The 26,543-nt window shown below is 45.0% G+C and overlaps 1 protein-coding gene across 1 annotated transcript in view; it reads right to left on the bottom strand.

Annotated features, from left to right (window-relative positions):
• The window catches only part of LOC140066005 (uncharacterized), a gene marked incomplete at its 5' end in the record, with an annotated part of 72,209 nt that overhangs the window by 30,442 nt on the left and 15,224 nt on the right, over window positions 1–26,543 (bottom strand). The window contains one exon of the mRNA XM_072113570.1: window positions 7,795–8,070. Within this exon, the coding sequence (XP_071969671.1) occupies window positions 7,795–8,070 (276 nt within the window). The remainder of the gene's footprint in view (window positions 1–7,794; window positions 8,071–26,543) is intronic.

Below are 26,543 nucleotides of genomic sequence, written 5' to 3'. Positions count from 1 at the left end.
GAAGAACGCCCTTTAAATTCCAGGACCCTCCTCTTACCTTTAGTTTTGTTTCCTGTCCCCCGGGTACGCTGGAGAACGCTGCCCATGTGTTCTGTGTTGTTCTGTGGAGGAGGAGTTGTGTTTCTGTGCAGGTTGTATACTACCACCCCAACATGTCACAAAAGTCATACACTGACTTGAAGGTGTATAATTATATGTCCTATGATATGGAGTCAGTTAGTGGGGACAAGCGTTTTATTTGTCTACCCTGTCCTCACAAATTGACTCTGAGGAACCCCCAAGAAGGCGCTTACGTAGAAGTGCCCGGGACTTCTGAACCCACATTGGTGACCCCCCAGTAATTATGCCCCTCAGGTCCATGATTTTACGGCCAGTCCTGGGATACACAAAGACGTGACAGGGCTCGGAGCAGTGGACTATTTTAAGTTTTTTGTTTAGCGAGGACCTGGTTGGTCTGATGGTGTCCCAGACCAATCTCTGCGCTGCACAATATATTGGCCAAAACCCTACTTCTTTTCATTCACAACCCCACAGGTGGGCCCCTGAGAGTGCAGCAGAAATGGAGAAGTATTGGGGCATAGTACTTTTTATGGCTCGTCAAAAAGCCCGCTATCAGGGACTATTGGAGCACAGACATTCTCTACCGCACCCCGATGTTCTGCATGGCGATGATTAGGATGCGCTTTGAAGCCATCCGTAGGTTTTTGCATTTTGCAGATAATTCTCAGTGCCCACCCAGAGATGACCCCAGTTATGATAGTCTATATAGGCCGGACCTTATACAACCTGAGTGTCCGATTTATGGAAGTGTATACTCCAAAGAGGCACATATCAGTGGACGAGTCCCTGGTACATTTCAAGGGATACTTTAGTTCCGCCAGTACCTGCCCTATAAGAAGGCAAGGTATGGCGTGAAGATGTATAAGCTGTGTGAGAGAGCATCAGGGTACACTTTTAGGTTCATGAAGGGAAGGATTCTAGAATAGTGCCCCCTGAATGCCCCCCCCCCTTCCTGGGAACTGCTGGAAAGATAGTTTGGGATTTGGTGCACCCACTATTGGACCACGGCTACCACCTCTACCTGGATAATTTTTATACTAGTGTTACCCTGTTCAAGTGCCTCGCTTCCAGACAAACTGCGGGATGCAGCACTGTTAGAAGGAATCAGAGGTCTCCAGAATTTGCTGGTAGGAAAAAAGCTCAGAAGGCACGAGCGCCGAGCACTAAGCAGCGAGCACACAATACCATGTGTGGTATTGCCCTATTCAGGACAACCCGCAGATTGATTTTTGGGGTGTTTGTATAAAGTGGCATGGGTTGGGCACAATGGGGCAGATTTACTTACCCGATCCGTTCGCGATCCAGCGGCGCGTTCTCTGTGGTGGATTCGGGTCCGGCCGGGATTCATCAAGGCAGTTCCTCCAACGTCCACCAGGTGGCGCTGCTGCGCTGAAGTTCCCTGAAATGCACTGAAGTTCACGATCCTATCCTGGATGAAGGTAAGTGCAAGCTCTGCGACACAATTTCCTTTTTTTAATGCGGCGGTTTTGGCCGTTTGGCCACGCCCCCCGATTTCCGTCGCGTGCATGCCGGCGCTGATGCGCCACAATCCGATCGCGTGCGCCAAAATCCCGGGGCAATTCAAGTACAATCGGCGCAAATCGGAAATATTCGGGTAGCACGTTGGGAAAATGCGAATCAGGCCCTTAGTAAATGACCCCCAATATATTAGGCACTAAAATTATATTTTTGAGATAAAAACGTATCTTTTACTCTGCACCATTTAATTTGCATTAGATTTTGGCCAGCATGTTGTGAGTTAAAATGCTCACCACAACCCCAGATACATTCTTTGAGGGGTCTAGTCTCCAAAATGGTATAATTTCTCGGGGGTTTCTATTCCACTGGTACTTCACGGACCCTGCGAACATTACATGCCACTCCAATTCCAAACAAGTGAAAACGGAGCTTGAAAAGTTAAATTTCACTCTTTCCCTTCTTAGCCCAGCTGTGTGCCCAGCATGTCATTAATTGCCACCATTTACTTTGCATAAGAGTTTGGCCAGCATGTTGGGGGTTAAAATGCTCACCACAACCCCAGATAAATTCTTTGAGGGGTCTTGTTTACAAAATGGTGACATCTTTGAGGGTTTTCTATTGTATTGTTACTTCGTGGCTCTTCAATTACACTATGGTACCACAAAACATTTGCAGTCAAATTGGCCTTCCAATAATGCAATTGTATGAACTCTGAACATCGCTGTGCGACAATGCAGCAGTTGACATCCACATTTCTGGTATTGCCGTACTCGGAAGAAGCAGGGCAAAAGTATGGGATGTATATTTACCTCAAATTCCTTCTCAATGTGTCCATTTTAGGGCTAAATGAGAAAAATCGTAATCAAAAATTTAAATTTTAAATCCATTTTTGTTTGCTTCCGGAAAATTAAAGGGTTAACAGACTTCTTAAATTCTGATTTGAATATGTTGAGATATTAAGGTCATAAAATGGTGTTACTTGTGGGGGTATTTAGTACAAAAGCCTTTGTAGGGCACTTCCAAACTGAATTGGTCACCAAAAATTTAGCATTTTTCAAATTTCAAGAAAATCTGAGAAGTTGCTTCTAAAACTTCAAACCTTCTCACATCCGTAAAAAAAATTGAAACGTAAAACAAATAATGGAAATAAAGAGAAGACCAATGGCAAAAATGGTTTCTACCAAAAAAAAAGTGATGTGACTTTTTGTCTAAAAAGTATAACATTTGAAACTTTGAAAATTTTTATTTTTTTCAATTTTTCCCCAAATTTTTGAATTTTCACGCCCCTGAAAAATGAACGGATCACCGAAATGATACTACTAACATAAACTACAACGTCTCACGAGAAAACAGTCTCAAAATCACAGGAAGAGACACTGGTCAAATTTCTAAAAAAAAAGGACCAAGCCTTAACGTACAAACAGGCTGCGTCCTTAAGGGGTTAATCAGATGACAATTCTGGAAGACCTTGCTGCTTGGCGGAAGAATCGTATTCTGTGCTGAAGGACTACTATGGGCTTGGAGGAAGTTAAGGAGTTTCTTTCTATCCAGGACCAGATGTTCCAGGGTGTGGAAGAAAAAAACTGGTTTTTCCATTACATAAAAACATTAAAAAAAGAATGGAAAAACCAGAAAGATGATCAGGCATTTCCTAGAATTTTAAATGCAAATACCCATTTACGGAAGAAGATTCCAAGTTTTGGGATTCAGTCCTGAACGTAGATGCACACATTGGAAAAATCTCTAAAAAAAGATGTGGAAATGTTAAAAGATCCTATGGATGAAAAAGCGGATGGCCTGTTGTAGAAGGCTTGGGAGAATTCAGTGGCAATGTTACGTCCGAGTGTTTCTGCAACTTCCACAACAAGAGGGCTTAAAATATGGTTGTTTCAACTTGAACAACATCTAGTTTCTTGTACTTCTTGAGAAGCTATAGTGGAATCCCTTCCAGTACTGTAACAAGCAGCTAGCTTCATGGCGGATGCTTCTGCAGACTTGGTAAAAATGTTGGCAAGATTATCAGCTCTATCCAATGCAACCACCTAGTTATGAGCTTACAATGGGGACACCGGATCAAAAGCCAAGTTATGTTCTCTGCCGTATGAAGGAGATAGATAGTTTGGATCTGCATTGGATGACATACTGGAGAAAAAGAAAGGATTTCCTCAAGAACAAAGGTTTTTTTCACAACCTCCAATGCTTTTGGAACCAAAGGAAGTTCCAGTCAGACTTCAGAAGAAGGGATGTTCCAGAGAAGTCCCAGCCAGTCAGGGGAAGAGGAAAAGGCTTCTTGTTCAAACAAAATTTCGGAAAAGATTAACATAAGGACTCATGGTGCCAGGCTCCCAGTTGGGGGGAGACTAAGGCCCCTTCCACACTAGCGTTGCATTTCACGTCAGGGTGCAATGCGTGAAAAACGGACGTTTTTGGCTGCGTTTTTGTTCCATTTTTCCTTGGAGTAATTAGCGTTTTTGCTTTTTTCACGCGCGTGTTGTTAGCGTTTTTTTTGCGTTTTCGGCGCGTTTTTCACGCGCGAGTCAATGGGAGACTCGAGCATTTTTCAAAGGGACCATGGTTTGGGATTAAAATGTGTTATTTAATTGAAAAATAATGTCTTCTGATAAGTTGCAAACATCTGCGATCTATTCTTCACTGTTCCCCGTGTATATTATCTCCCGACAAGTTAGCAGATGTGAAGAACAGTGAAGAATAGAATAAAAACAGTGAACACAGTATCATTTAAGAGAAAAACACAGTGCAGAACACAGTGCAGAATAGATTACAGATGTTCGGCACATCTGCTTACTTGTCGGGAGATACGCGCGGAACGGTGCACCCAAAATAGCATGTGAAGAACAATATATATGTGTGTAAAGAACACATTGCAGATGTTTCCATACATCTGCAATGTCTTCTTCACACATATATATTGTTCTTCACATGCTATTTTGGGCGCACCGTTCCGTGCGTATCTCCCGACAAGTAAGCAGATGTGCCGAACATCTGTAATCTATTCTGCACTGTGTTCTGCACTGTGTTTTTCTCTTAAATGATCCTGTGTTCACTGTTTTTATTCTATTATTCACTGTTCTTCATTGTGTTTTTTTAATTAAATGATCGTTCGCGAGCAGAGGAAATACTGTTATTCTGGTCACCTAGCAACCCTTACGTTTAAAACGCATTGCACTCGCATTGCACTTGCAATGATTGCGAGTGCAATGCGTTCTTGATGCATCTCCATAGACTTGAATGGGGCGGGAAAAACGCGTGTGACACGCAAAAGTAGAGCATGCTGCGATTTTGACGCGCGTGAAAACGAACGCAAGCACGCACGTGAAAACCAACGCTAATGAAGAAAGACCCATTGAATACAATGGGACAGAGTGCAATGCAAGTTCTGCGCGTAAAATGCACGCGCAGAACTCGCACGTGAAAAACGCCAGTGTGGAAGGGGCCTAAGGTGGATTTATCAGGCCTGAAAAGATCTATCCTCTTTCCCCTTTTCGCCGGTTCTGTGTTATGCAAAAGCGGGTGAACCAACTAGCACTGAAAGAAGAAATTCTGAAGCTGGTAGAGAAGGAAGTCTTGGTACCAGTCCCTTCAGCTCTGCAAGGAAAAGGCTTCTACTTGTCAGTATTCCTGATTGGAAAACCAAGGGTTTGATTAGAGCTATATTCAACTTAAAAGAATTGGAATTTTTTTCCTAAGGAACAAAAAAATGGGGACGATTTGGACGACGGTGAATTTGCTTCAGGAATATCACTATTTGGTGACGCTAGACAGTAGCAACGCATACTGTCATGTGCCGATCCACAGAAATTCCCATAGGTACTTAAAAATTGCAATGTCTGTATTTTCAGTTTCAGGCGCTGCCTTTTGGATGGTCATCAGCTCCCAGAATATTCACAAAGATTATGGCCGAAGTTGCTGCATTCTTCCATTTGAAAGGTTTCCAAATAGTAACATATTTGGACGATCTACTGATTGCTACTTCCTTAGAAGACCTGCTTTTGTCTCATATCCAATATAATCCGTGTAATATGGGATAAAGATTACATATTTTCAGTCAGGGTTCCTGTTGGCATTTGTTACTGATTGAAATATATTGGATGGTATTCTTGGAAGTTATATGCTGCAGACTATATAATTTGTATATAAGATGTATTTATTGTAGCGATCTATTTCTTTAGAATGAGTGCCAGTGAGAGAAGGAAAAAAAGGGGGATGGATGGGGGTGTGTACTGGAGAGATTCACCGACTGGTTTTAGAACTAGAATGCAGAAAAGTCTGGCTGATTAAAAAAATCTGTGTTTGAACAACTCCAACAGGCTTGGAGTTGTAAGTTTTCCTGTTTCTAACTTTTGCTACAAAACTTTAAGAGAAGATAGCAGTAAGAGGAAGAGGATGTTATGAATATATTGTTTGAGACTGCTGAAGAATTGTTTTTGTTTTAAATATGTAAGAAGAAATTTTTGTATTGAAACACCTGAACACACGTCAAACACCAAGCTCCGGAAGAAGCCTGAAGAGGCGAAACCTGGGTCGGGCAAGGTGTTTGACGTCTCTTGATTTTAAGGATTTTATATGCGCGCTTTTTAAATGTGCTTTTAGTGAGTATATATAATAAATTGTTTGTATTCTTTATCCTGACGTTCTGCACTATTTGTCCGCAATCTCCGATACAGGGACGATAGTGAACCTCGGGCATGAGAGTGAGACTGGGTGCACGCTTCAGTCCAGTTAGTGGAGGTGGGGAAAAGGACGCTGAACCCAGGAGACCTCTATTCCTAACCTGAAGAAAAGGGGTGGTGAGATTCCTCATGACCGAATGTGAAAAGGAGCCTATTGTGGAGTAGAGCACTGACACTTTCTTGCTAAATCTAGGAATACCCGACACCACCCGTAAGAAACTGGCAAAAAAATTCCCATACATATGGGCCGAAGGAGAAATTCCATACCTAGGAATCCTCTAAACTTGACGGGGACACTTGCCTTGGACTGCAGGAACGCGGTCAGGTAAAACATCCTGCCGTGGCTGTGCTGGGAGACTGGATGGTGTCGGTCGCAGGAGCACCCGTTACAGTAACCCCTCGGCCTCCCCCTCTTCTTGGTCTGGAGAACTCTCCGGAGAACATCACCATCCAGGATGTTGTCTTCGGGCTCCTAGGATCTTTCTTCTGACCCGAACCACTTCTAGTTGATAAGGAAGAACTGCTTCTCTCTAACCGTCTTCGTAACCAGGACCTCCTTTACCTGAAAGATATTGGTGGAATCAGCCTCAGGAGCAGGTAATTGCCAAGAGAAGCGGTTCAGGATGACTGGCTTCAGAAGAGAGACATGGAAGGGGTTCGAGATGCGCATGGTGGAAGGAAGACGAAGCTTACACTGGTGGAATAGATGGACGGTAGGCAAGTAAAACAACCATAGCAAACAGAGAGAAAATGAAAAAATTTTTTAGACAAACATAATTCTTTATTTTTCTCTGCCATCTTACCTGTCTCGTGCTCTGTCTGACTGCAATGTATAACTGTAGCAGCATATGCTACTAGATTTCCCACATTCAGAACATGTAAATGGTTTCTCCCCTTTGTGAAGTCTCTGATGTTTAACGAGAGCCGAATTATCACTGTAATTTCCCCACATACTAGTACATACAGCCGGTGGGAATTTTTGGATGACCAACAAGACCTGATTTTCGGCTAAAAGATTTCTCACATTCTGAACATGTAAATGGATTCTCCCATTTGTGAAGTCTCTGATGTTTAACAATATCGTGTTTTCGGACAAAACATTTCCCACATTATGAACATAAAAATGGCTTCTCCCCTGTGTGAATTCTCTGATGTTTAACAAGACATGATTTTTGGCTAAAATATTTCCCACATTGTGAACATAAAAAAGGCTTCTCCCCTGTGTGAGTTGTTTGATGTTTAACAAGATCATATTTTCGGATAAAACATTTCCCACATTGTGAACATGAAAATGGCTTCTCCCCAGTGTGAATTAACTGATGTGCATCAAGATGTGATTTTTGGATAAAACATTTCTCACATACTGAACAAGTAAATGGCTTCTCCCCTGTGTGAATTCTCTGATGTACAACAAGTTTGTTTTTTTGGCTAAAATGTTTCCCACATTCCAAACATAAAAATGGCTTCTCCCCGGTGTGTATTGTTTGGTGACTAACAAGATCTGATTTTCGGCTAAAACATTTCCCACATTCTGAACATGAAAATGGTTTCTCCCCTGTGTGACTTCTCTGATGTCTAGCAAGATCTGATTTTCGGCTAAAATATTTCCCACATTCGGAACAGAATGGCTTCTCTTTTGTGTGAATTAATGGTTGTCCAATATCTACTTTGTAGATTAAATATAGTTTCGCAGTCTGTGATAATAAAACAGGTGGAGGACCATTGCTGTGTAGTGCTGAGGATGGATCTCTCTCTTCATATGTATCTCCTGTGACTTCAATTTCTTCTACTTTAAAATCTGAAGATATCAGACGTCCCTCTGAGCTCCTGTTGCAGTCATCTGCCAAGAAAACATAAAATGTTATAATATTTTGATATTTTATGGAGACCCTTTCTAGGTTGCTGACGATCAGTAAGTTTGTGTTGCGCAAAGGGCCGAGTAATATACTTTATCCATTACCAGCCTCAGGTGGAAGGTGTTTCCTCTGTTGTAACAAACAGAACCCAGGAGATGTTATAGATCTGAGCTAAAAGGTAAACCACTTTCTGGATAGTTCTATAATAAAGCACCTGGGGTTCTTCTGAAATTGTCTTCACGGAAACCTACCATTTAGAATGGTAGGGGTAAGCTGTAAGTACCGAGCACCAGCTCAGGGTGAGCTGGTGCCGGTACTTACTTTTGTTAGTGTTATAAACCGCGGTATCGCGGTTTTAACACTTTCTAAACTTTAGAGCAGGAGAGGCTTCGAAGCCTGTTCTGGTAATACCGCGGTTTATAACACTAACGAAAGTAAGTACCGGCACCAGCTCACCCTGATCTGGTGCTCGGTACTTACTGCTTACCCCTGCCATTCTAAATGGTAGGTTTCCTTTAACTTTCCCAATTTTTGGGAAAGTGGCATCATGGACACAGACTAACAAAGTTACAAATCTTGGCATAAAAAAAGAAATGAAAGCAGAAATGTTTGATAAACTCTTACTTTGTACTTTAACCCTTTTATGGACACAGCCATTTTTGACTTAAAGGGGTCTTCCACTTTTAGTATATAATTTATATTCTTTGTGTAAGGAAAAGTTATACAATTTTCCAATATACTTTCTGTATCAATTCCTTGTGGTTTTCTAGATCTCTGCTTGCTGTCCTGCTATAGAAAGCTTCATTGTTTACTTCCAGTGGATAGAAATCTGTCTATGGTCATGTGATGTCACAGGTGCATGAGACATTATCATCAGAGAGAGTAATCAGGACTACATGATAATAACAGCTCGTGCACCTGATTGTCCATATAAGATCATGGACAGATTTCTATCTATTGGAAGTAAACACAAAGCTTTCCATAGCAAGACAGCAAGCAGAGAAATCTATGCTGCTACCTTCGGCATTTCGTCTCGGCCCGCCAAGATGACTGGTCCGCCTATATGGCTCTGAAACTTCTGGTTCTACTCCCTTCTTCATCGTTTATGGACAACATCCACGTCCTCCTCTTCCTCTGCCTGTGCCCATGGCTGTTCCTCCTGTTGATGAGTTGGTACGAGATCTGAAGACCATCTGGGAGCAGACTCGCCTTTCATTGCTTCAGGCTTCCGTCCGTACCAAGCATCAAGCGGATAAGAAACGCAGGCCTTCTCCTGTTTTTTCTCCCAGTGACAAGGTCTGGTTGTCCGCTAGATACATCCGGTTGAAGACTCCTGGATACAAGCTAGGTCCACGATTCTTGGGTCCTTTCGAGGTTCTCTCTCGCATAAATCCGGTGTCCTACAAGCTGCACATTCCTTCCACCAGGCACATCCCGAACTCCTTCTATGTCTCCCTACTCAAGCCTGTTATCCTGAACCGCTTCTCCCAGCAAGTACCTCCTCCTGCTCCGGTGGCTGACTCCTCGGATATTTATGAGGTGAAGGAGATCCTCGACATGAAGATGGTAAAGGGTAAGCGGTTCTTCTTGGTTGACTGGAAGGGGTTCGGACCAGAGGAGAGTTCTTGGGAGCCTGAAGACAACATCCTGGACCATGATCTCCTACAGAGATTTCTACAGCCCAAGAGGAGGGGGAGGGGTCACAGGTGGTCCCGTGACCCATATCGCGTGCTCACCCGGGCTTGCAAGTGCGCCGTCAGCGCAGCTCACCTCTCCCGCGTCCACCTTCAGGAGATTTAAAGGGCCAGGCACCACTAATTGGTGCGCTGACTGATCACTTCCCCTTTAAAAATCCAGCACCTTCCTTACTGCCTTGCCGGATCTTTGTACCTCACAGCCTGAGAGAAAGCTCTTCTACGTTTTTCCTGCGTTCCAGTGTCTTCTGCATTCCTGAGCTCCTCCGTGTTCCTGTGTACCATTGTTCCTCCGTACTGCTGTCCTGTGTGCCATGTTCCCGTACCCATCTGCTTGGACCTCCTGTTGCTGACCTCAGATCGGACTCGGACGTTGCATCTCTGCCGCCTGCCAGGACCCTGTGTCTGGACTTTGACAATGAGATTGTCTGCCGTCTCTGTACTTCAACCTTGGCTGCCACTGCAGACAAGTCACGCCTGTGGAAAGACCTGGTGGTACCACGCCGCAGCTAGTCCAACCCACTTTGCGGCGGGGCTCTGGTGAAAACCGGGTACCACTTATACTCCGGTCCCAGGTATTGGCTTGTGTCATCGTCTGCAGTGGTCCAGAGGATCCACACCCGTAAGCCTGACACTCAGGTTGATTAGTCGTGTCTGGACAGTACAGGAAGCTCCGTGTAATGTGTTTAAGAACTGATCAGGGATTAAACAAGATATGTTTCTGCAACAGTGTAGCTAAAGCATTCACAAGGTATGTTTGGTTCGTAATGCATAAAAACAAACGGTAGATTTTCTTTAAAACCTGGGTTTTGCTGCCGGAGAGAACGGAGGTGCTCACCTGATAGAAGACAGAGCCTCGGACCCAAATCACCCAGGATGAACTCTCCAGTTCCCACTGGGACTGGTTCTTCTCACGTCCATTGTGAACCCTGCCTTCATTCTCCCCCATTAAAATCCCTCATCAGTATATATGTTATAGCTGCAGCAAAATAAGAATGTTTGACTTCTCTTCTTCCCTCTTTTCTTTTTCAGTGCTGTTTCTGCTTTAGGCAGTATGTTCTACTAGTTTCTTTTTACTTGCAACAACTCTGTGGCGGGTTCTGGCCTCAGGAACGTCCTTCGTAGACAGCTTGCTCCCTCACAAAGCTGAGCGTTCAGCTGGACTGTTTGTGGTACACCTTGTCCCCACCTTAACTCGAGCATAAGCCGAGTTAGGGTTTTTGAGCACAAATTTTGTGCTGAAAAACTAGGTTTATACTCGAGTATATACGGTACTATTACTGCACTGAGCGCTAAGAGGTTACATTTAGAAGGTGATGCTCTTATGCTTTCAGATCTAGTATATGTTCATACTGACCTGGCAGCTCCGTCTCTTCCATCACGGCCCCGGGGATCAGTATTCCTGCAGGAAACACAGAGACTGAATTCCTTCTTTCCATACAGATAATGAAAGGACGTGTGGATTTAGTCCTGTCTATTACCTGCTGATGTGAGGGGCTGGTGGTCCTCCATCATGACGTCCTTGTACACATCTTTGTGTCCTTCTAAATACTCCCACTCCTCCATGGAGAAATAGACAGCCACATCCTGACACCTTATAGGAACCTGACACACACAATGATCCCGTCATCACCCAGATCCCTTCATAGCGTTACTGTATAATGTCCCAGCATTCCCAGCAGTGTCACCTCTCCAGTCAGCAGCTCCATCATCTTGTGGGTGACTTCTAGGATCTTCTGCTCATTGATGTCATCATGTATCAGGGGGTGAGGTGGAGGAGCCGGGATTGGGCTCAGGGTTCTCCCCCGTCCTTCATACACAGGGGCCTGACAGCGCCCACTAGAGGTCTTCTTCACTACTGTGTAATCCTGGTTATGGAGAGACACATTGATAAATCTCCCTCCATACATTCCCAGAATCTCTCACCTCTCCAGTCCTATCATCTGTTATTCCCATAGATAATGATGTCATGTGACCTCATCACAATCTCTCACCTCTCCAGTAATATAGAAGAGAATCTCTAGGGTGAGCTTGAATATTCTCTCCATCCTCGTGTCTCTGTCCAGTGTCTGATCCTGAATAGAAAGAAGTTAAAGGGAACCGTTCACCAGGGACCTAACTTTCAATAAAGACAGGTTACAGAAGCCCATCACACCTGCATAGTACATCTGTCTTTCTGCCTTTCTCTAAGCATTTGCACTACAATATAATTGTGTGTTATTACTTACCTTTCACCCTGACAGAATCCTCTGTGTAGTCCCATGGGTTGGGCTTTCCTTTGGATGCATTTCAAAAAACAACATGTGACTTATCTGTGCTGCAGACTGCTCTGCTCTCAGCCCCCACCTTTGTGCTCCAGTACAGCTCCTCCCTGCTGCACAGTGTGGTGAGCTGACATCAGTCAGGTAGAAGGAGATGTACAGAAGCACAAAGTTGGGGGCTCAGAGCTGAGGAGTCTCCAGCACAGACAAGTCACATGTTGGTTTTTGAAATGCATCCAAACCAAAGCCCAACCCCTGGGACAACACAGAGGATTCTGCCATGGTGCAAGCTGAGTGCACAATATGGTGCTCTAAGAATCCCCCCTCTTCCTCTGAGTAGAGGAGAGAAGGCAATTGGCTGATGGAATCAGGTGAATGTTGGTGGGATGCGGCTTCAGCGGTGGGATGCGACCGCTACTTGTTTTATGGGCGCACAGCAAGGCGCAGAAGGGAAGGAGCGTCCTGCAGTTGCCAGGATTTTAGTTTTCTCATTGGCCCCTTTTGTAGGCTATAACATTTTTTTTCCGCCAATGGCCCCAATAACGAAAAAGCTTTTTTTTTGTGGGATGAGACACTTTTGCCAGTGTTACCATTTTGGGGTTGGTATCCACTATTTTTGAAAATTTAAAAACTTTATTTTGAGGGCAGAACTAAAAAAGCATCAATTCCGTACAGGATTTTTCACTTTGTTCCCCGTATAGCCTAATAATCATGTTATCTTTATTCTATGGGTCAATACAATTATGGGAATACCAGTGTTAAGGAGGTCGCACTGGTTTCGGACGCCATCTTGACTACTGTCCGCCATCTTAGATACAGCGGCCATGTTCCCTGACCATTGTCAAGTTAATATCATCATTCAAACTTCATTTTATGTAACCTGTTTGCTGCCTGTCAGCTAATACCCTTTGACATTTAATGAGAAGCCAGTCTGTCCTCGAAGCTGCATAATAATATGATTCTGGTGCCACTTATCTTCTTCTTAGTATAAACAATATCTGTGTACAAGGTCTCTGAGAACTGAGCACAATTAATTCACTTTTTTCCCAGAATATGCTGATGTCCAATAGCTTTGCAGTATACTATTCACGCCCCTTTGATGACTTTTCTGTCTGTCATATATTATGCATTTTGATTATTAAAGGAGAGAAGATCTTGACTAAGAGATTGACATGTCTTGTGTTCAATCAAGGGTTCAATCAAGGGTTAATTAGGACTCACCTTACAAAAGTCAAGAGGGCTGTTGGGGCCCTGCATAAAAATCCCTAACAATATTTGGCGTCCATCTGGGTGGGTTTAGGAGTAAACAACAACAGCACCGAGACAGCCTCCGTGAAGTGTCCCAGCCGGCTTGGTGAACAGAACTGACCAGAGAGCTCTGAGGGTAAGATATTAATTTTTTCTTGTCTACCTTGATATGTCACTTCTGGTTCACTGGTTGGACGGACCGGGTAAGACTGTCTCTGTGTTATATATTTGCCACTGTTGTTCACTGTAACCTAAGCTCAGAGTTTTTGGCAAAGAACCACTTTGTAAGGTGATGGACAGAGACTGGACAGTGACGGATGGTCAGACAGTCTGTGGTGTTAGCTGAAGCAGTGAGACGGGAAGTAGTAGCCCTTAGAGGTCTGCACTGCTAAAGTAGGAGATATTCTGTTGTGATTGTCAGGTTATCATAGTGTCTATAGTACTGTTTGACTGGTGCCAATAGGGTTACCCATAGAGGTAGAGAGCTCAATTTGTGCACGTGCAGCGGAGACCCGCTCTGATCAAGTGTGTGTTTAGCTTTCTTTTTTTGGGAGTCTGAACAGCCTCGTGGGACTGTAAGAACTAGTAGTGACTTAGTAAAGAGTCGGTAAGAGGGTGGACTTGGTGTAGTCGGTGAAAGAGTAGTGACAGGTCAGAGTTGACTTGGTGTAGAGTCCTCTGTGGAAGTCTGGTATCTAGTTTCTTTGGGGTCGGTAAATCGAGGTGTTGGCATTCGCTGTGTCTGTGGGGACAAGTTTGGTTGTGTTGCAGTAGTAGGCATTTATGATGAGTTGTGATGGGAAGTAAGCAAAGTAAAGTAAGCCAAGGGTGCGGACCTAGAAAAGCTACTCAGATTGTGTCCCACATGGAGGGGAAAGATGATGTAAGTAGACAAAAGGTTGTTGAGTTAAGTAGGTTTTGGGATGTGTCAGATGATCTGATGATTGTACAAGTGAGAAAACTTTGGAAACAGACACTTAGAGCCTCTGACTGACGGACAGACCAGGACAGAGTGACAGGGATCCTTCAGAGTGCCCATTGAAGAAAGAGACGGGCGATAAGGGACATTTCAAAGTTTTTGATGTGGAAAGAATTTGAGGAAAAAGAGATTTTATTATATTTTCCTTGGAGTGAAAAATGGCCCCTGTAATCCAGACTCCACCCCTGTATCTGGTGGTTAGAGAAGATGACATGCCCTACCATTCTTCAGTGGCGGCCATCTTAAGACAGTTTATTTTTCAGTGGCGGCCATTTTAAGTTATATTCCCTTCAAGTCGATGAAAGTTGATTGCTGTTGGCAGCCGTAAAAGCTGTTGTGGGGCTTTGTAGGATAACAGCTGACCATGCTTGGGGCATCTGCTAGGGGTCTTGGAGTGTGGGAGGTTGTTTGAGTATTATTAAAATTTATTGATCCCGACAATTAGAGAAAAATTACTATGAAAAAGTGTTACAATGTCTCCGGTACCTGCTTTCTGGCATTAAAGGGGTTAACAAAAGGGTGGGGGCTGTTGGAGCTGCGTTTTGTTTTGTGAAGAACTGACATGTGCTGTGTCTTATCTACGAGAGAGACGATAGTGACCTTGATGTTCACAGAAAACTGAATTTCTCCATATTGAGTTGCTTGGAATCTGTGTTCTGTTATCTCGTGGTTTACAGGCTAGTGAGAACATTTACATTTGGGAGGGGTAGATCGCTGCGTTTAGACTTCTCCCTGACAAAAAAAAAAAAGACTTGAAGGAATTTATTTGATTGTGGAACAAGAATACAGTGTGATGTGATGTCCTCCTGTGTACCCCATGAACAGACTAAGCAAGAATGAGCCCCCCAACTGTATTACAGAGCCTATGACTGACTTTTGTTGCTTTTTGATTAAAAACCATCTTAAGTGTACCTGGATTTTATTGAGACGCTGGAGTCTGGCCAGAACTTTATAGGTAGCACAGAACACTGGGCTGGAGATGTGGTGGAGGGACTCTGACATTGACGTTCAGAGGGAATAGAGGATGTTTCACAGACCACGCCAAAGTGAGACTGACAACATCTCCGGAAGTCTCAACCGGCCAACCCAAGTGGGCGTTGCGGGGAGGAGACATTACTGTAGTGAGTGGCGGAGACGGCCCCACAGGGCAAGACAAGGGGGGGTGGTTATGGACAAGGATGTCAGCGAGAACAGTCCCCCTTCTGAACGGCCCCCCCAGACAGAGTTAGTGCCTTTCATTGTAGAACTCTCCCCTGCTAGTCCGATGATGATTTTAGCCCATTTCCGGTCAAGAAAAGACTCAGAAAGAACAGCCGGATACATGTAGCATGGTCCATGACCTCCAAGCTGCCAATGAGTATACTGAAGCCCAGTGGTCCCTAGCCCACACTGGCAGCAGTCCCTGAGAGTGACATATTATTCACTGTTATTGATTTGGCGAATGTTCTCCTCTCTGTGCCCCTACATGAAGATTGCCAGTACCTATTTGCCTTTACCAGTTCAGTATTCCAGTACACCTGGTGCAGATTCCCACAAGGGGGGTAAAACTCACCCAGCCAATACCCCACGGCCCTACAGGGAGTAGACTGGCAGACTAGCCCCTTACTGGATGTTCTCCTTTTCAGTATGCGGAGGACCTGCAGTTTTTGTTTGCCAGGATGCATTTATTGATCTTATGTGTTTTCTGTTCCAGAAGGGTTGCAAAGTTCCCAGAGACAAACTCCAGTACTGCCAGGAGAAGGTGGTCTTCCTAGGCCACTGCTTCTCAGCCACAGGCAGACACCTGACAGAGGGAAGAAAGCTGGCAGTCCAGAATGTGCCCCTGCCCTGAGGCCCTAAGCCTCTTCACATGTTTCTAGGACTGGCCAGCTCCTGCAGCCTGGGATAAGGTCTGCTGCCCCAGCCCAATGCTGCCCCTTTCTGACTGCATTGCCTCTTCCCCATTTGCCCTTAGTCAGGAGGCAATTGATGCATTCCATAGGCTTAAGCTGGTAAATCCTGTCTGCCCCGGCCCTAGGCACATGCCACTGAACCAGACCTTTTGTTTTATTTTGCACTGAGTATCTAGGAGACAGGTGTCTTAGCCCAGGAACGTGGTGGCCTCCACAGTGACCTACTCTTAGGCCTGGTTAGACTCAGTCGTGTGGGGAGCCCCTCATGTGTCAGTAGCTGCAGCCAGCAATCTGCTCAGTAAGGCCAGTGAGCTGATCCTAGACCCTAGATCACTCAGTTACAGTGCAAACCCCACATACCTTGCACAGTGTCCTCACCCAAGTACAGCCCAAGCATGTGAGCCAAGGCCAGACAGCTCACACTCCAGTGTGCACTCCTGATGCCCCAGGATACACTGATAAGGTGCACAGCTCTGAATCCTTCGTTCTATCGCCAGTTTTCCAGGATTCAGAGAGGGGGGAGAGAAGGGTGATTAACCCAGATGTTGAGTTTTTTCTCATAGATGGCTCCAGGTCTCCAGGAGAAGACAGATGGTTCTACACTGGATATACAGTGGTCAGTGGCGCACATGAGGTAGTACAAGCAGAACCACTCCCTTCACACAGGTCAGCGCAGGAGGTGAAGTGATGGCACTCAGGGAAGCGCTACAGCTGGTGGAAGGTAAAAGGGCGAACATCTATACTCAAGGTATAGTTCTGGGGTCTTAACACGACTATGAACCCATATGGAAGGCTAGAGATTTCCTCACCTCTGCAGGGAACCCCTTTAAGCATGGCACGCTGGTTAAAGAGCTCATGGATGCTCTCCTACTTCCACAAGAGGTGAGGATAATAAAAGTAAAAGCACACACAATTTGGTAACTCCACAAGCCAAGGGCAAGTATGTGGCTGACGGGATGGCGAAGGCAGCTGCATAGATGGAACCCAGAGACTGTCCTGAAGTCTCAGCGGTGAGTTCTGAGCTAAAAGTTTGATCCACAGGTGTTCCAGTCCCTGGTGGCCTGAGTGTCATCAGAAGTGAAGGGAGTGTGGAGGAAAGCTGGAGCCCAGATGCCTATGGGACCTGGATGCTGGGAGAGAGGGTGTGCCTGCCCAGAGCCCTGCACCCGACAGTAAGTCAAGTAGTTCACGCACACACACACACATGCAAAATGGTCATGCTAGCGCTCATAAATCGGCAGTGGTTTGCCCCGGGCGTTACTTCCCCCGTCACTAGACTAGTGAAAGCCTGTATAGTCTGTGCCCGCCACAACCCGGGTAATGTGGTAAAGTCCCCACAGAAGGTGACACCCAAGCTGCTGTATCCCTTCCAGAGACTGCAGATGGATTTTATCCAGCTACCAAAAAGTGGTACGTAGGAATACGTGCCTGTGTGCATTGATCTCTTTGCAGGGTGGCAAGAAGCTTCTCCCATGACCAAGGCCACTGCCAGAGCTGCAGCCAAGAAGTTGGTGAGTGAGATTTTTCTGCAGGTTTGGACTTCCAGAGACCATAGAGTCCAGTCACAGAGCCCACTTCACTGGACAGGTAAATACCTGAAACCTCGTCCCTCCTGGGTGTAGAACAGGCCCTGCATACCCCTTACCTTTCCCAAGTTAGTGGTGGGGTTGAGAGACTAAACGGCACTTTTAAGTTAGAGATCCGGGAGGCCATGGAAGTAACAGGGAAACCATGGCGCGAGTGCTTTCCTGCTGTCCATCATTCAGTTAGGACCACACTCAACAGAAAGATGGGATTGTCCTCCTTTGAAGTATTTTTTGGCTGTGCACCCAGACTAGGCCTCTACTTCCCATAGACCCTATAGCTGATGGCAGGAAACCAGGTGGAACATGCCATACAGTTGAGCCAGGCCTTGGAAAAGCTCCACAAAAGTGTTTCTGATTCCTTTTTCAGATCCAGACAGAGACCTCAGGACGCATAACCTGAAGCCTGGAGACTACGGGTGGTGAAGAGACACCAAAGAGAGAGTCTGGAGCCTCGCTACGACGGTCCTTTCCAAGTCCTGATGACCAGTGCCACGTCTGTGAAGCTAGAGGGAAGTCAGCACGCTTCCATGCTTTCTATTCCATGCTTACTTACTTCTTGCTAGCTGGTCTCTTCTGACTGACTGTATGCTCAGGGACACCCCAACCATGACTATCACTGTAACTATAGGGGTGACCAGGATGCCCCCAGGGTAGGAGACTTTACCTATGGTCGGTGCAACACGACAATGACCTTCTTTAACATTGACAGCGCAGGTAACCCTGTATTAGCAGTGTCTGATGTGTACAGGATTTGTGGAAATAGGAGAGTCAGGTCAGGCCTAGAGGCTGGGAAGGTGAGTGTACTGTGATAACACTTGTGCATTCCTTCCTCGTGATCCCCAGGGATAAGGTTGATCAGGCACATAAGAAAAGGTAGAGAATCCTAAAGGATTCTGGAGGTCGGAGAGAAGCACCTAGATGACAACGTTTATATAGATACAGTGGGAGCACCAAGGGGGGTCCCGGATGAGTACAAGGCCCACAATCAGATATGGACAGGTATTCCCCATGACTAGAGTCCATTATTCCCCAGATAGCTATGAGCAAAGATGTTGGTTGGGTAACTGCTTTTTATTGTAATCAACAGAGATTTGGGAATTATATCGGAGATGCTTCCCAGAACCGCATGGCTTTGGACATGACCCTTGCTGAGAAGGGAGGAGTCTGTAAGATGGTGGGAGTGGCTTGTCGCATATACATCCAAGATGACATCGCCCCCTATGGATCCATTACCCATGCTCGTGAAGAGATTGAAGGACTGTCCAGGGAACTCAAGAGAAACTCTGGGGTGGACACTTTGTCCTTCACTTTGTGGTTGGGGGATTGGAAGGGTTTCCTTTAAGTGGGGGTGATATTGGGGATTGTGATTTTGCTCTTGTCACTTATTGCGCATTGTGTAGTCCCCCTCGTCAAGTCCACCATGTCCCAGATGTCCGTCCACGACAGGAGAAGTGCCCGGAGCGGAGAATGATGCTGCCTGTTTACAAACCTATGAACTATGGGGACTCAGTGATGTGATTTGAGTGTGCAGACCTGTAACCCCTGAGTGACTGGCCTCCAGGGGATCTGGTGAAGAGTTAACAAGTCCAGCAGGTACGGGCTTAGCCTACCTGTGGGTACCTGGAGCTTGAGGAGGTCGCTCAGGATGGAGTTACAGGCCAGCAAAGCTCAAAGGGGGGAATTGTTAAGGAGGTCGCACTGGTTTCGGACGCCATCTTGACTACTGTCCGCCATCTTAGATACAGCGGCCATGTTCCCTGACCATTGTCAAGTTAATATCATCATTCAAACTTCATTTTATGTAACCTGTCTGCTCGCCTGTCAGCTGATACCCTTTGACATTTAATGAGAAGCCAGTCTGTCCTCGAAGCTGCATAATAATATGATTCTGGTGCCACTTATCTTCTTCTTAGTATAAACAATATCTGTGTACAAGGTCTCTGAGAACTGAGCACAATTAATTCACTTTTTTCCCAGAATATGCTGATGTCCAATAGCTTTGCAGTATACTATTCACGCCCCTTTGATGACTTTTCTGTCTGTCATATATTATGCATTTTGATTATTAAAGGAGAGATCTTGACTAAGAGATTGACATGTCTTGGTCTCTATGTTCAATCAAGGGTTAATTAGGACTCACCTTACAAAAGTCAAGAGGGCTGTTGGGGCCCTTCATAAAAAATCCCTAACAACCAGACTTAGATATTTTTTCTTATTTTTTTTGCTAAATTTGCCAAATGAAACCCTAATGTGGGGAAAAATCTGTCATTTGTTCATCACCATCTTCCAAGTGGCAAGACATTTTTACTGTTTTGGCTACGGAGCTGGTCGATGGCTTGTTTTTTGTTGGACATGTTGTACTTTGCACCAGAATCATTCTGGAGTACATATGTTTTCATGATCACATTTTATTGCATTTTTTGTCGGATTAAATAGGTAAAAATCATAATTTTTGGCGGGTTTCTTACAGTTTTTTTTACGGCATTCATTGTGTGGGTTCAATAATAATTTACTTTTAATCTACTGGTTGTAGACGTGGTGATACTATATATGTGGAGTTTGTGTTATGATTTAGACTTTTTATGATTATATGTCTCTTTATATGTTATGGGGCTTATGGGCATTCTTATTGATTAATTTATTTTTTATTGAATAACATATTTTTAACTTTTTTATTAGTTCCACCGTGGAACATTAACAAGCAATCATCTGATTGCTTGTTCATGATAATACTCTGCAATACTAATAGGTTGACACTGTGCCTTTAAGATGACGTCACAGATGCCATCTTAAAGGCAGTGCCTGTAGACAGCCCTGGGGTTCTGATCGGTCCCCAGGGCTGCATAGCAACGATCGGGGCCCCCCGAAGACGGCGTAGAGACCCCTAGAAGGCAGTTTAAATGGTCGTGCTGACCGCTGCATTTAACGGGTTAAACATCTGTGATCGGAGCCCACTCTGACTGTGGGTGTTACAATGGGATGTCGGCTATTAGTTACAGCTGGCACCCAGTGTATCCTGTTGCCGGCTGAGCTCCGATCTCAAGCTGAGTCAGCATCAGCTCAGCTGAGCACTAAGAGTTTATTAAACCCCCACAGATCAGAAAATATCCCATGAAGTCTTATCTCCATGTACCTGATGAACCTGTGGGACATATTTCTCCTCTGAACAATCCTGTGGTAGAAGAAGAGGACTGGGACATCTCTCCGGTGATGTTCTCTTACTGGATCTACCTGTAGGAAACACATCCAGAGACTGAATTCCTTCTTTCCATACAGATAATGAAAGGACGTGTGGATTTAGTCCTGTCTATTACCTGCTGATGTGAGGGGCTGGTGGTCCTCCATCATGACGTCCTTGTACACATCTTTGTGTCCTTCTAAATACTCCCACTCCTCCATGGAGAAATAGACAGCCACATCCTGACACCTTATAGGAACCTGACACACACAATGATCCCGTCATCACCCAGATCCCTTCATAGCGTTACTGTATAATGTCCCAGCATTCCCAGCAGTGTCACCTCTCCAGTCAGCAGCTCCATCATCTTGTGGGTGACTTCTAGGATCTTCTGCTCATTGATGTCATCATGTATCAGGGGGTGAGGTGGAGGAGCCGGGATTGGGCTCAGGGTTCTCCCCCGTCCTTCATACACAGGGGCCTGACAGCGCCCACTAGAGGTCTTCTTCACTACTGTGTAATCCTGGTTATGGAGAGACACATTGATAAATCTCCCTCCATACATTTCCAGAATCTCTCACCTCTCCAGTCCTATCATCTGTTATTCCCATAGATAATGATGTCATGTGACCTCATCACAATCTCTCACCTCTCCAGTAATATAGAAGAGAATCTCTAGGGTGAGCTGGAAGATTCTCTCCACCCTCGTGTCCTTCTCATTTCCCATCCTTGAGGGACCAGTGGTTAAAAGGAGAAGAGATTAGTAAAGGATCCTAGAATGTAGAAACTTGAATGGAAATAAGATGAGACAAATTCTATCAGCAATTGAAGACATCATGGTCATGGACAAGGGTTGCATTTGAGTGCGATAACAGGAGATGTTACACAACACCCGATACTTCCAAGAAAAAAAAAAAAATATCTGGATTCAATGTATAGGTTGGGGTGTAGAAATGCAAATGTCTTGTTATTTTGAATCTTATACATTTTTATTAAACCAATGTAACTGTATGAATGAGCAGATAATGTAGTGTTATGTAGAGATGTGAGAAGATGCGTCTCTATATACCAGAGCCTGGAGCTGGTGTCACAGTGTAACTATATGGAAGCTCTTAGTCCAGAAACTTCTCCCAGTGACAACCAGTAAGTTATTTAATGATAACTTGGAGACATTACATGGTGACAGCCGCCGCCGCTCTCTTCTTATGGGCCCGGTCACCCCCTCCCCGCATCCCTGTAACCCTGATAGAAGAGCCGCGACCCCTCACCTCCTCCTGCACAGCCGCCTCCACTTACAGGACCTGTGATGATGTCATAGTCATGTGACCAGCCCCGGGTGTGGGAGGAGTCATGGGGTCACATGGCCTGGTCTGACAGGATTCTCCGCTCAGAGGGTTCAGCGTTACCTCAGGAGAGTCTGCAGCAGAGCTGTGTGTGTATAATGTGTGTATAGCGGAGCTGTGTGTGTATAATGTGTGTATAGCGGTGCTGTGTGTGTGTATAATGTGTGTATAGCGGAGCTGTGTGTGTGTATAATGTGTGTATAGCGGAGCTGTGTCTGTATAATGTGTGTATAGCAGAGCTGTGTGTGTATAATGTGTGTATAGCAGAGCTGTGTGTGTATAATGTGTGTATAGCGGAGCTTTGTGTGTATAATGTGTGTATAGCGGAGCTGTGTGTGTGTATAATGTGTGTATAGCGGAGCTGTGTGTGTGTATAATGTGTGTATAGCGGAGCTGTGTGTGTATAATGTGTGTATAGCAGAGCTGTGTGTGTATAATGTGTGTATAGCGGAGCTGTGTGTGTGTATAATGTGTGTATAGCGGAGCTGTGTGTGTGTATAATGTGTGTATAGCAGAGCTGTGTGTGTGTATAATGTGTGTATAGCGGGGGTTGTGTGTGTATAATGTGTGTATAGCGGAGCTGTGTGTGTATAATGTGTGTATAGCGGAGCTGTGTGTGTATAATGTGTGTATAGCGGAGCTGTGTGTGTATAATGTGTGTATATCGGGGCTGTGTGTGTATAATGTGTGTATAGCGGAGCTGTGTGTGTATAATGTGAAGTGCTGTGTGCTATTAGTGTACACTTCCTTGCCACAAATGATGCCGCTGCTATATATCGCAATAGAAGCCGCATCGTGTGAGCCATTGTAAAATAATAGTTGCTGTTGATGCTGCCCTAGGCACTCTCTGTGATTACGCCCCTAATGGAGTTTTCAAGCTAACGCCTCTGCCCATTGCTATTAAAGTGGACCTGTCGCCTAAAAAAATGGCACTAGGAGTTGCTTACTAAAGTAAACAGCTCCTAGTGTTATAACAGACGCAGGTTTTTACAGGTGACAAGTCCTCTTTAATGTTAAAGGACACCTGTCATCAGGTCTCTGTAACTAACCTATACACATGTGAGAGACACAGACATCAGCTACACAAGTACCTAACATGTTCTGTTCTGCTATACACATGTGAGAGACACAGACATCAGCTACAGAAGTACCTGACATGCTGTGTCCTCCTATACAAATGTGAGAGACACAAACATCAGCCACACAAGTACCTGACATGTTCTGCTATACACATGTGTGATACACAGACATCGGCTACACAAGTACCTGACATGCTGCATTCTACTATACACATGTGACAGACACAGACATAAGCTACACAAGTACCTGACATGCTGTGTTCTGCTATACACATGTGAGAGACACAGACATCAGCTACACAAGTACCTAACATGTTCTGTTCTGCTATACACATGTGAGAGACACAGACATAAGCTACACAAGTACCTGACATGCTGTGTTCCGCTATACACATGTGAGAGACACAGACATCAGCTACACAAGCACCTGACATGCTGTGTTCTGCTATACACATGTGAGAGACACAGACATCAGCTACACAAGTACCTGATATGCTGTGTTCTCCTATACACATGTGAGAGACATAGACATCAGCTACACAAGTGCCTGACATGCTGTGTTCTCCTATACACATGTGATAGATGCAGACATCAGCTACACAAGTACCTGACATGCTGTGTCCTCCTATACACATGTGAGACACAGACATCAGCTACACAAGTGCCTGACATGCTGTGTTCTCCTATACACATGTGAGAGACACAGACATCAGCTACACAAGTATCTGACATACTGTGTTCTCCTATACATATGTGAGAGACACAGACAACAGCTACACAAGTACCTGACATGCTGTGTCCTCCTATACACATATGTGAGACACAGACATCAGCTACACAAGTACCTGACATGCTGTGTTCTCCTATACACATGTGAGAGACACAGACATCAGCTACACACGTGCCTGACATGCTGTGTTCTCCTATACACATGTGATAGATGCAGACATCAGCTACACAAGTACCTGACATGCTGTGTCCTCCTATACACATGTGAGACACAGACATCAGCTACACAAGTGCCTGACATGCTGTGTTCTCCTATACACATGTGAGAGACACAGACATCAGCTACACAAGTACCTGATATGTTGTGTTCTCCTATACACATACACGGAGCATCTGGCAGAACATTTTATTAAAGCGGGGCATCTGGGGTGGACATTTCATTAAAGGGGGGCATGGCATCTGTCAGGACATTTCATTAAAGGGGGGATTCTGCTGCGAACTGGGGGGCTGACTGTGGACGGGTGGGCCTATCTATATACTGAGGGGACATGTGCTGCTGCTGTTTATATACTGATTGGTAAGGTGCACAGGCTAACTATATAGTGAGTGGGCACATGCAGGGGCTATCTATATAGTGAGTGGGCACGTGCAGAATCTAGCTTGTCAGGGCTCAAAAATGTTTTAAACACCGGTGGGGGTCCACAAAAATCTACCAGTCAGGGGCCCCAACATGCCTAGTGGTGGCCCTGGATGTGATCTGATGATTTCACCGCGTCTCAATAGCAATAGCAGAACTGTGTGTGTATAATGTGTGTATAGCGGAGCTGTGTGTGTGTATAATGTGTGTATAGCAGAGCTGTGTGTGTGTATAATGTGTGTATAGCGGGGGTTGTGTGTGTATAATGTGTGTATAGCGGAGCTGTGTGTGTATAATGTGTGTATAGCGGAGCTGTGTGTGTATAATGTGTGTATAGCGGAGCTGTGTGTGTATAATGTGTGTATATTGGGGCTGTGTGTGTATAATGTGTGTATAGCGGAGCTGTGTGTGTATAATGTGAAGTGCTGTGTGCTATTAGTGTACACTTCCTTGCCACAAATGATGCGCTGCTATATATCGCAATAGAAGCCGCATCGTGTGAGCCATTGTAAAACAATAGTTGCTGTTGATGCTGCCCTAGGCACTCTCTGTGATTACGCCCCTAATGGAGTTTTCAAGCTAACGCCTCTGCCCATTGCTATTAAAGTGGACCTGTCGCCTAAAAAAATGGCACTAGGAGTTGCTTACTAAAGTAAACAGCTCCTAGTGTTATAACAGACGCAGGTTTTTACAGGTGACAAGTCCTCTTTAATGTTAAAGGACACCTGTCATCAGGTCTCTGTAACTAACCTATACACATGTGAGAGACACAGACATCAGCTACACAAGTACCTAACATGTTCTGTTCTGCTATACACATGTGAGAGACACAGACATCAGCTACAGAAGTACCTGACATGCTGTGTCCTCCTATACAAATGTGAGAGACACAAACATCAGCCACACAAGTACCTGACATGTTCTGCTATACACATGTGTGATACACAGACATCGGCTACACAAGTACCTGACATGCTGCATTCTACTATACACATGTGACAGACACAGACATAAGCTACACAAGTACCTGACATGCTGTGTTCTGCTATACACATGTGAGAGACACAGACATCAGCTACACAAGTACCTAACATGTTCTGTTCTGCTATACACATGTGAGAGACACAGACATAAGCTACACAAGTACCTGACATGCTGTGTTCCGCTATACACATGTGAGAGACACAGACATAAGCTACACAAGCACCTGACATGCTGTGTTCTGCTATACACATGTGAGAGACACAGACATCAGCTACACAAGTACCTGATATGCTGTGTTCTCCTATACACATGTGAGAGACATAGACATCAGCTACACAAGTGCCTGACATGCTGTGTTCTCCTATACACATGTGATAGATGCAGACATCAGCTACACAAGTACCTGACATGCTGTGTCCTCCTATACACATGTGAGACACAGACATCAGCTACACAAGTGCCTGACATGCTGTGTTCTCCTATACACATGTGAGAGACACAGACATCAGCTACACAAGTACCTGATATGTTGTGTTCTCCTATACACATACACGGAGCATCTGGCAGAACATTTTATTAAAGCGGGGCATCTGGGGTGGACATTTCATTAAAGGGGGGCATGGCATCTGTCAGGACATTTCATTAAAGGGGGGATTCTGCTGCGAACTGGGGGGCTGACTGTGGACGGGTGGGCCTATCTATATACTGAGGGGACATGTGCTGCTGCTGTTTATATACTGATTGGTAAGGTGCACAGGCTAACTATATAGTGAGTGGGCACATGCAGGGGCTATCTATATAGTGAGTGGGCACGTGCAGAATCTAGCTTGTCAGGGCTCAAAAATGT

Source organism: Engystomops pustulosus, chromosome 6 (assembly GCF_040894005.1).
Source record: "Engystomops pustulosus chromosome 6, aEngPut4.maternal, whole genome shotgun sequence".
NCBI classification, from domain to species: domain Eukaryota; kingdom Metazoa; phylum Chordata; class Amphibia; order Anura; family Leptodactylidae; genus Engystomops; species Engystomops pustulosus.
The sequence above is the reverse complement of the archived record's forward strand: the minus strand, read 5'-3'. Positions and strand labels throughout refer to the sequence as shown.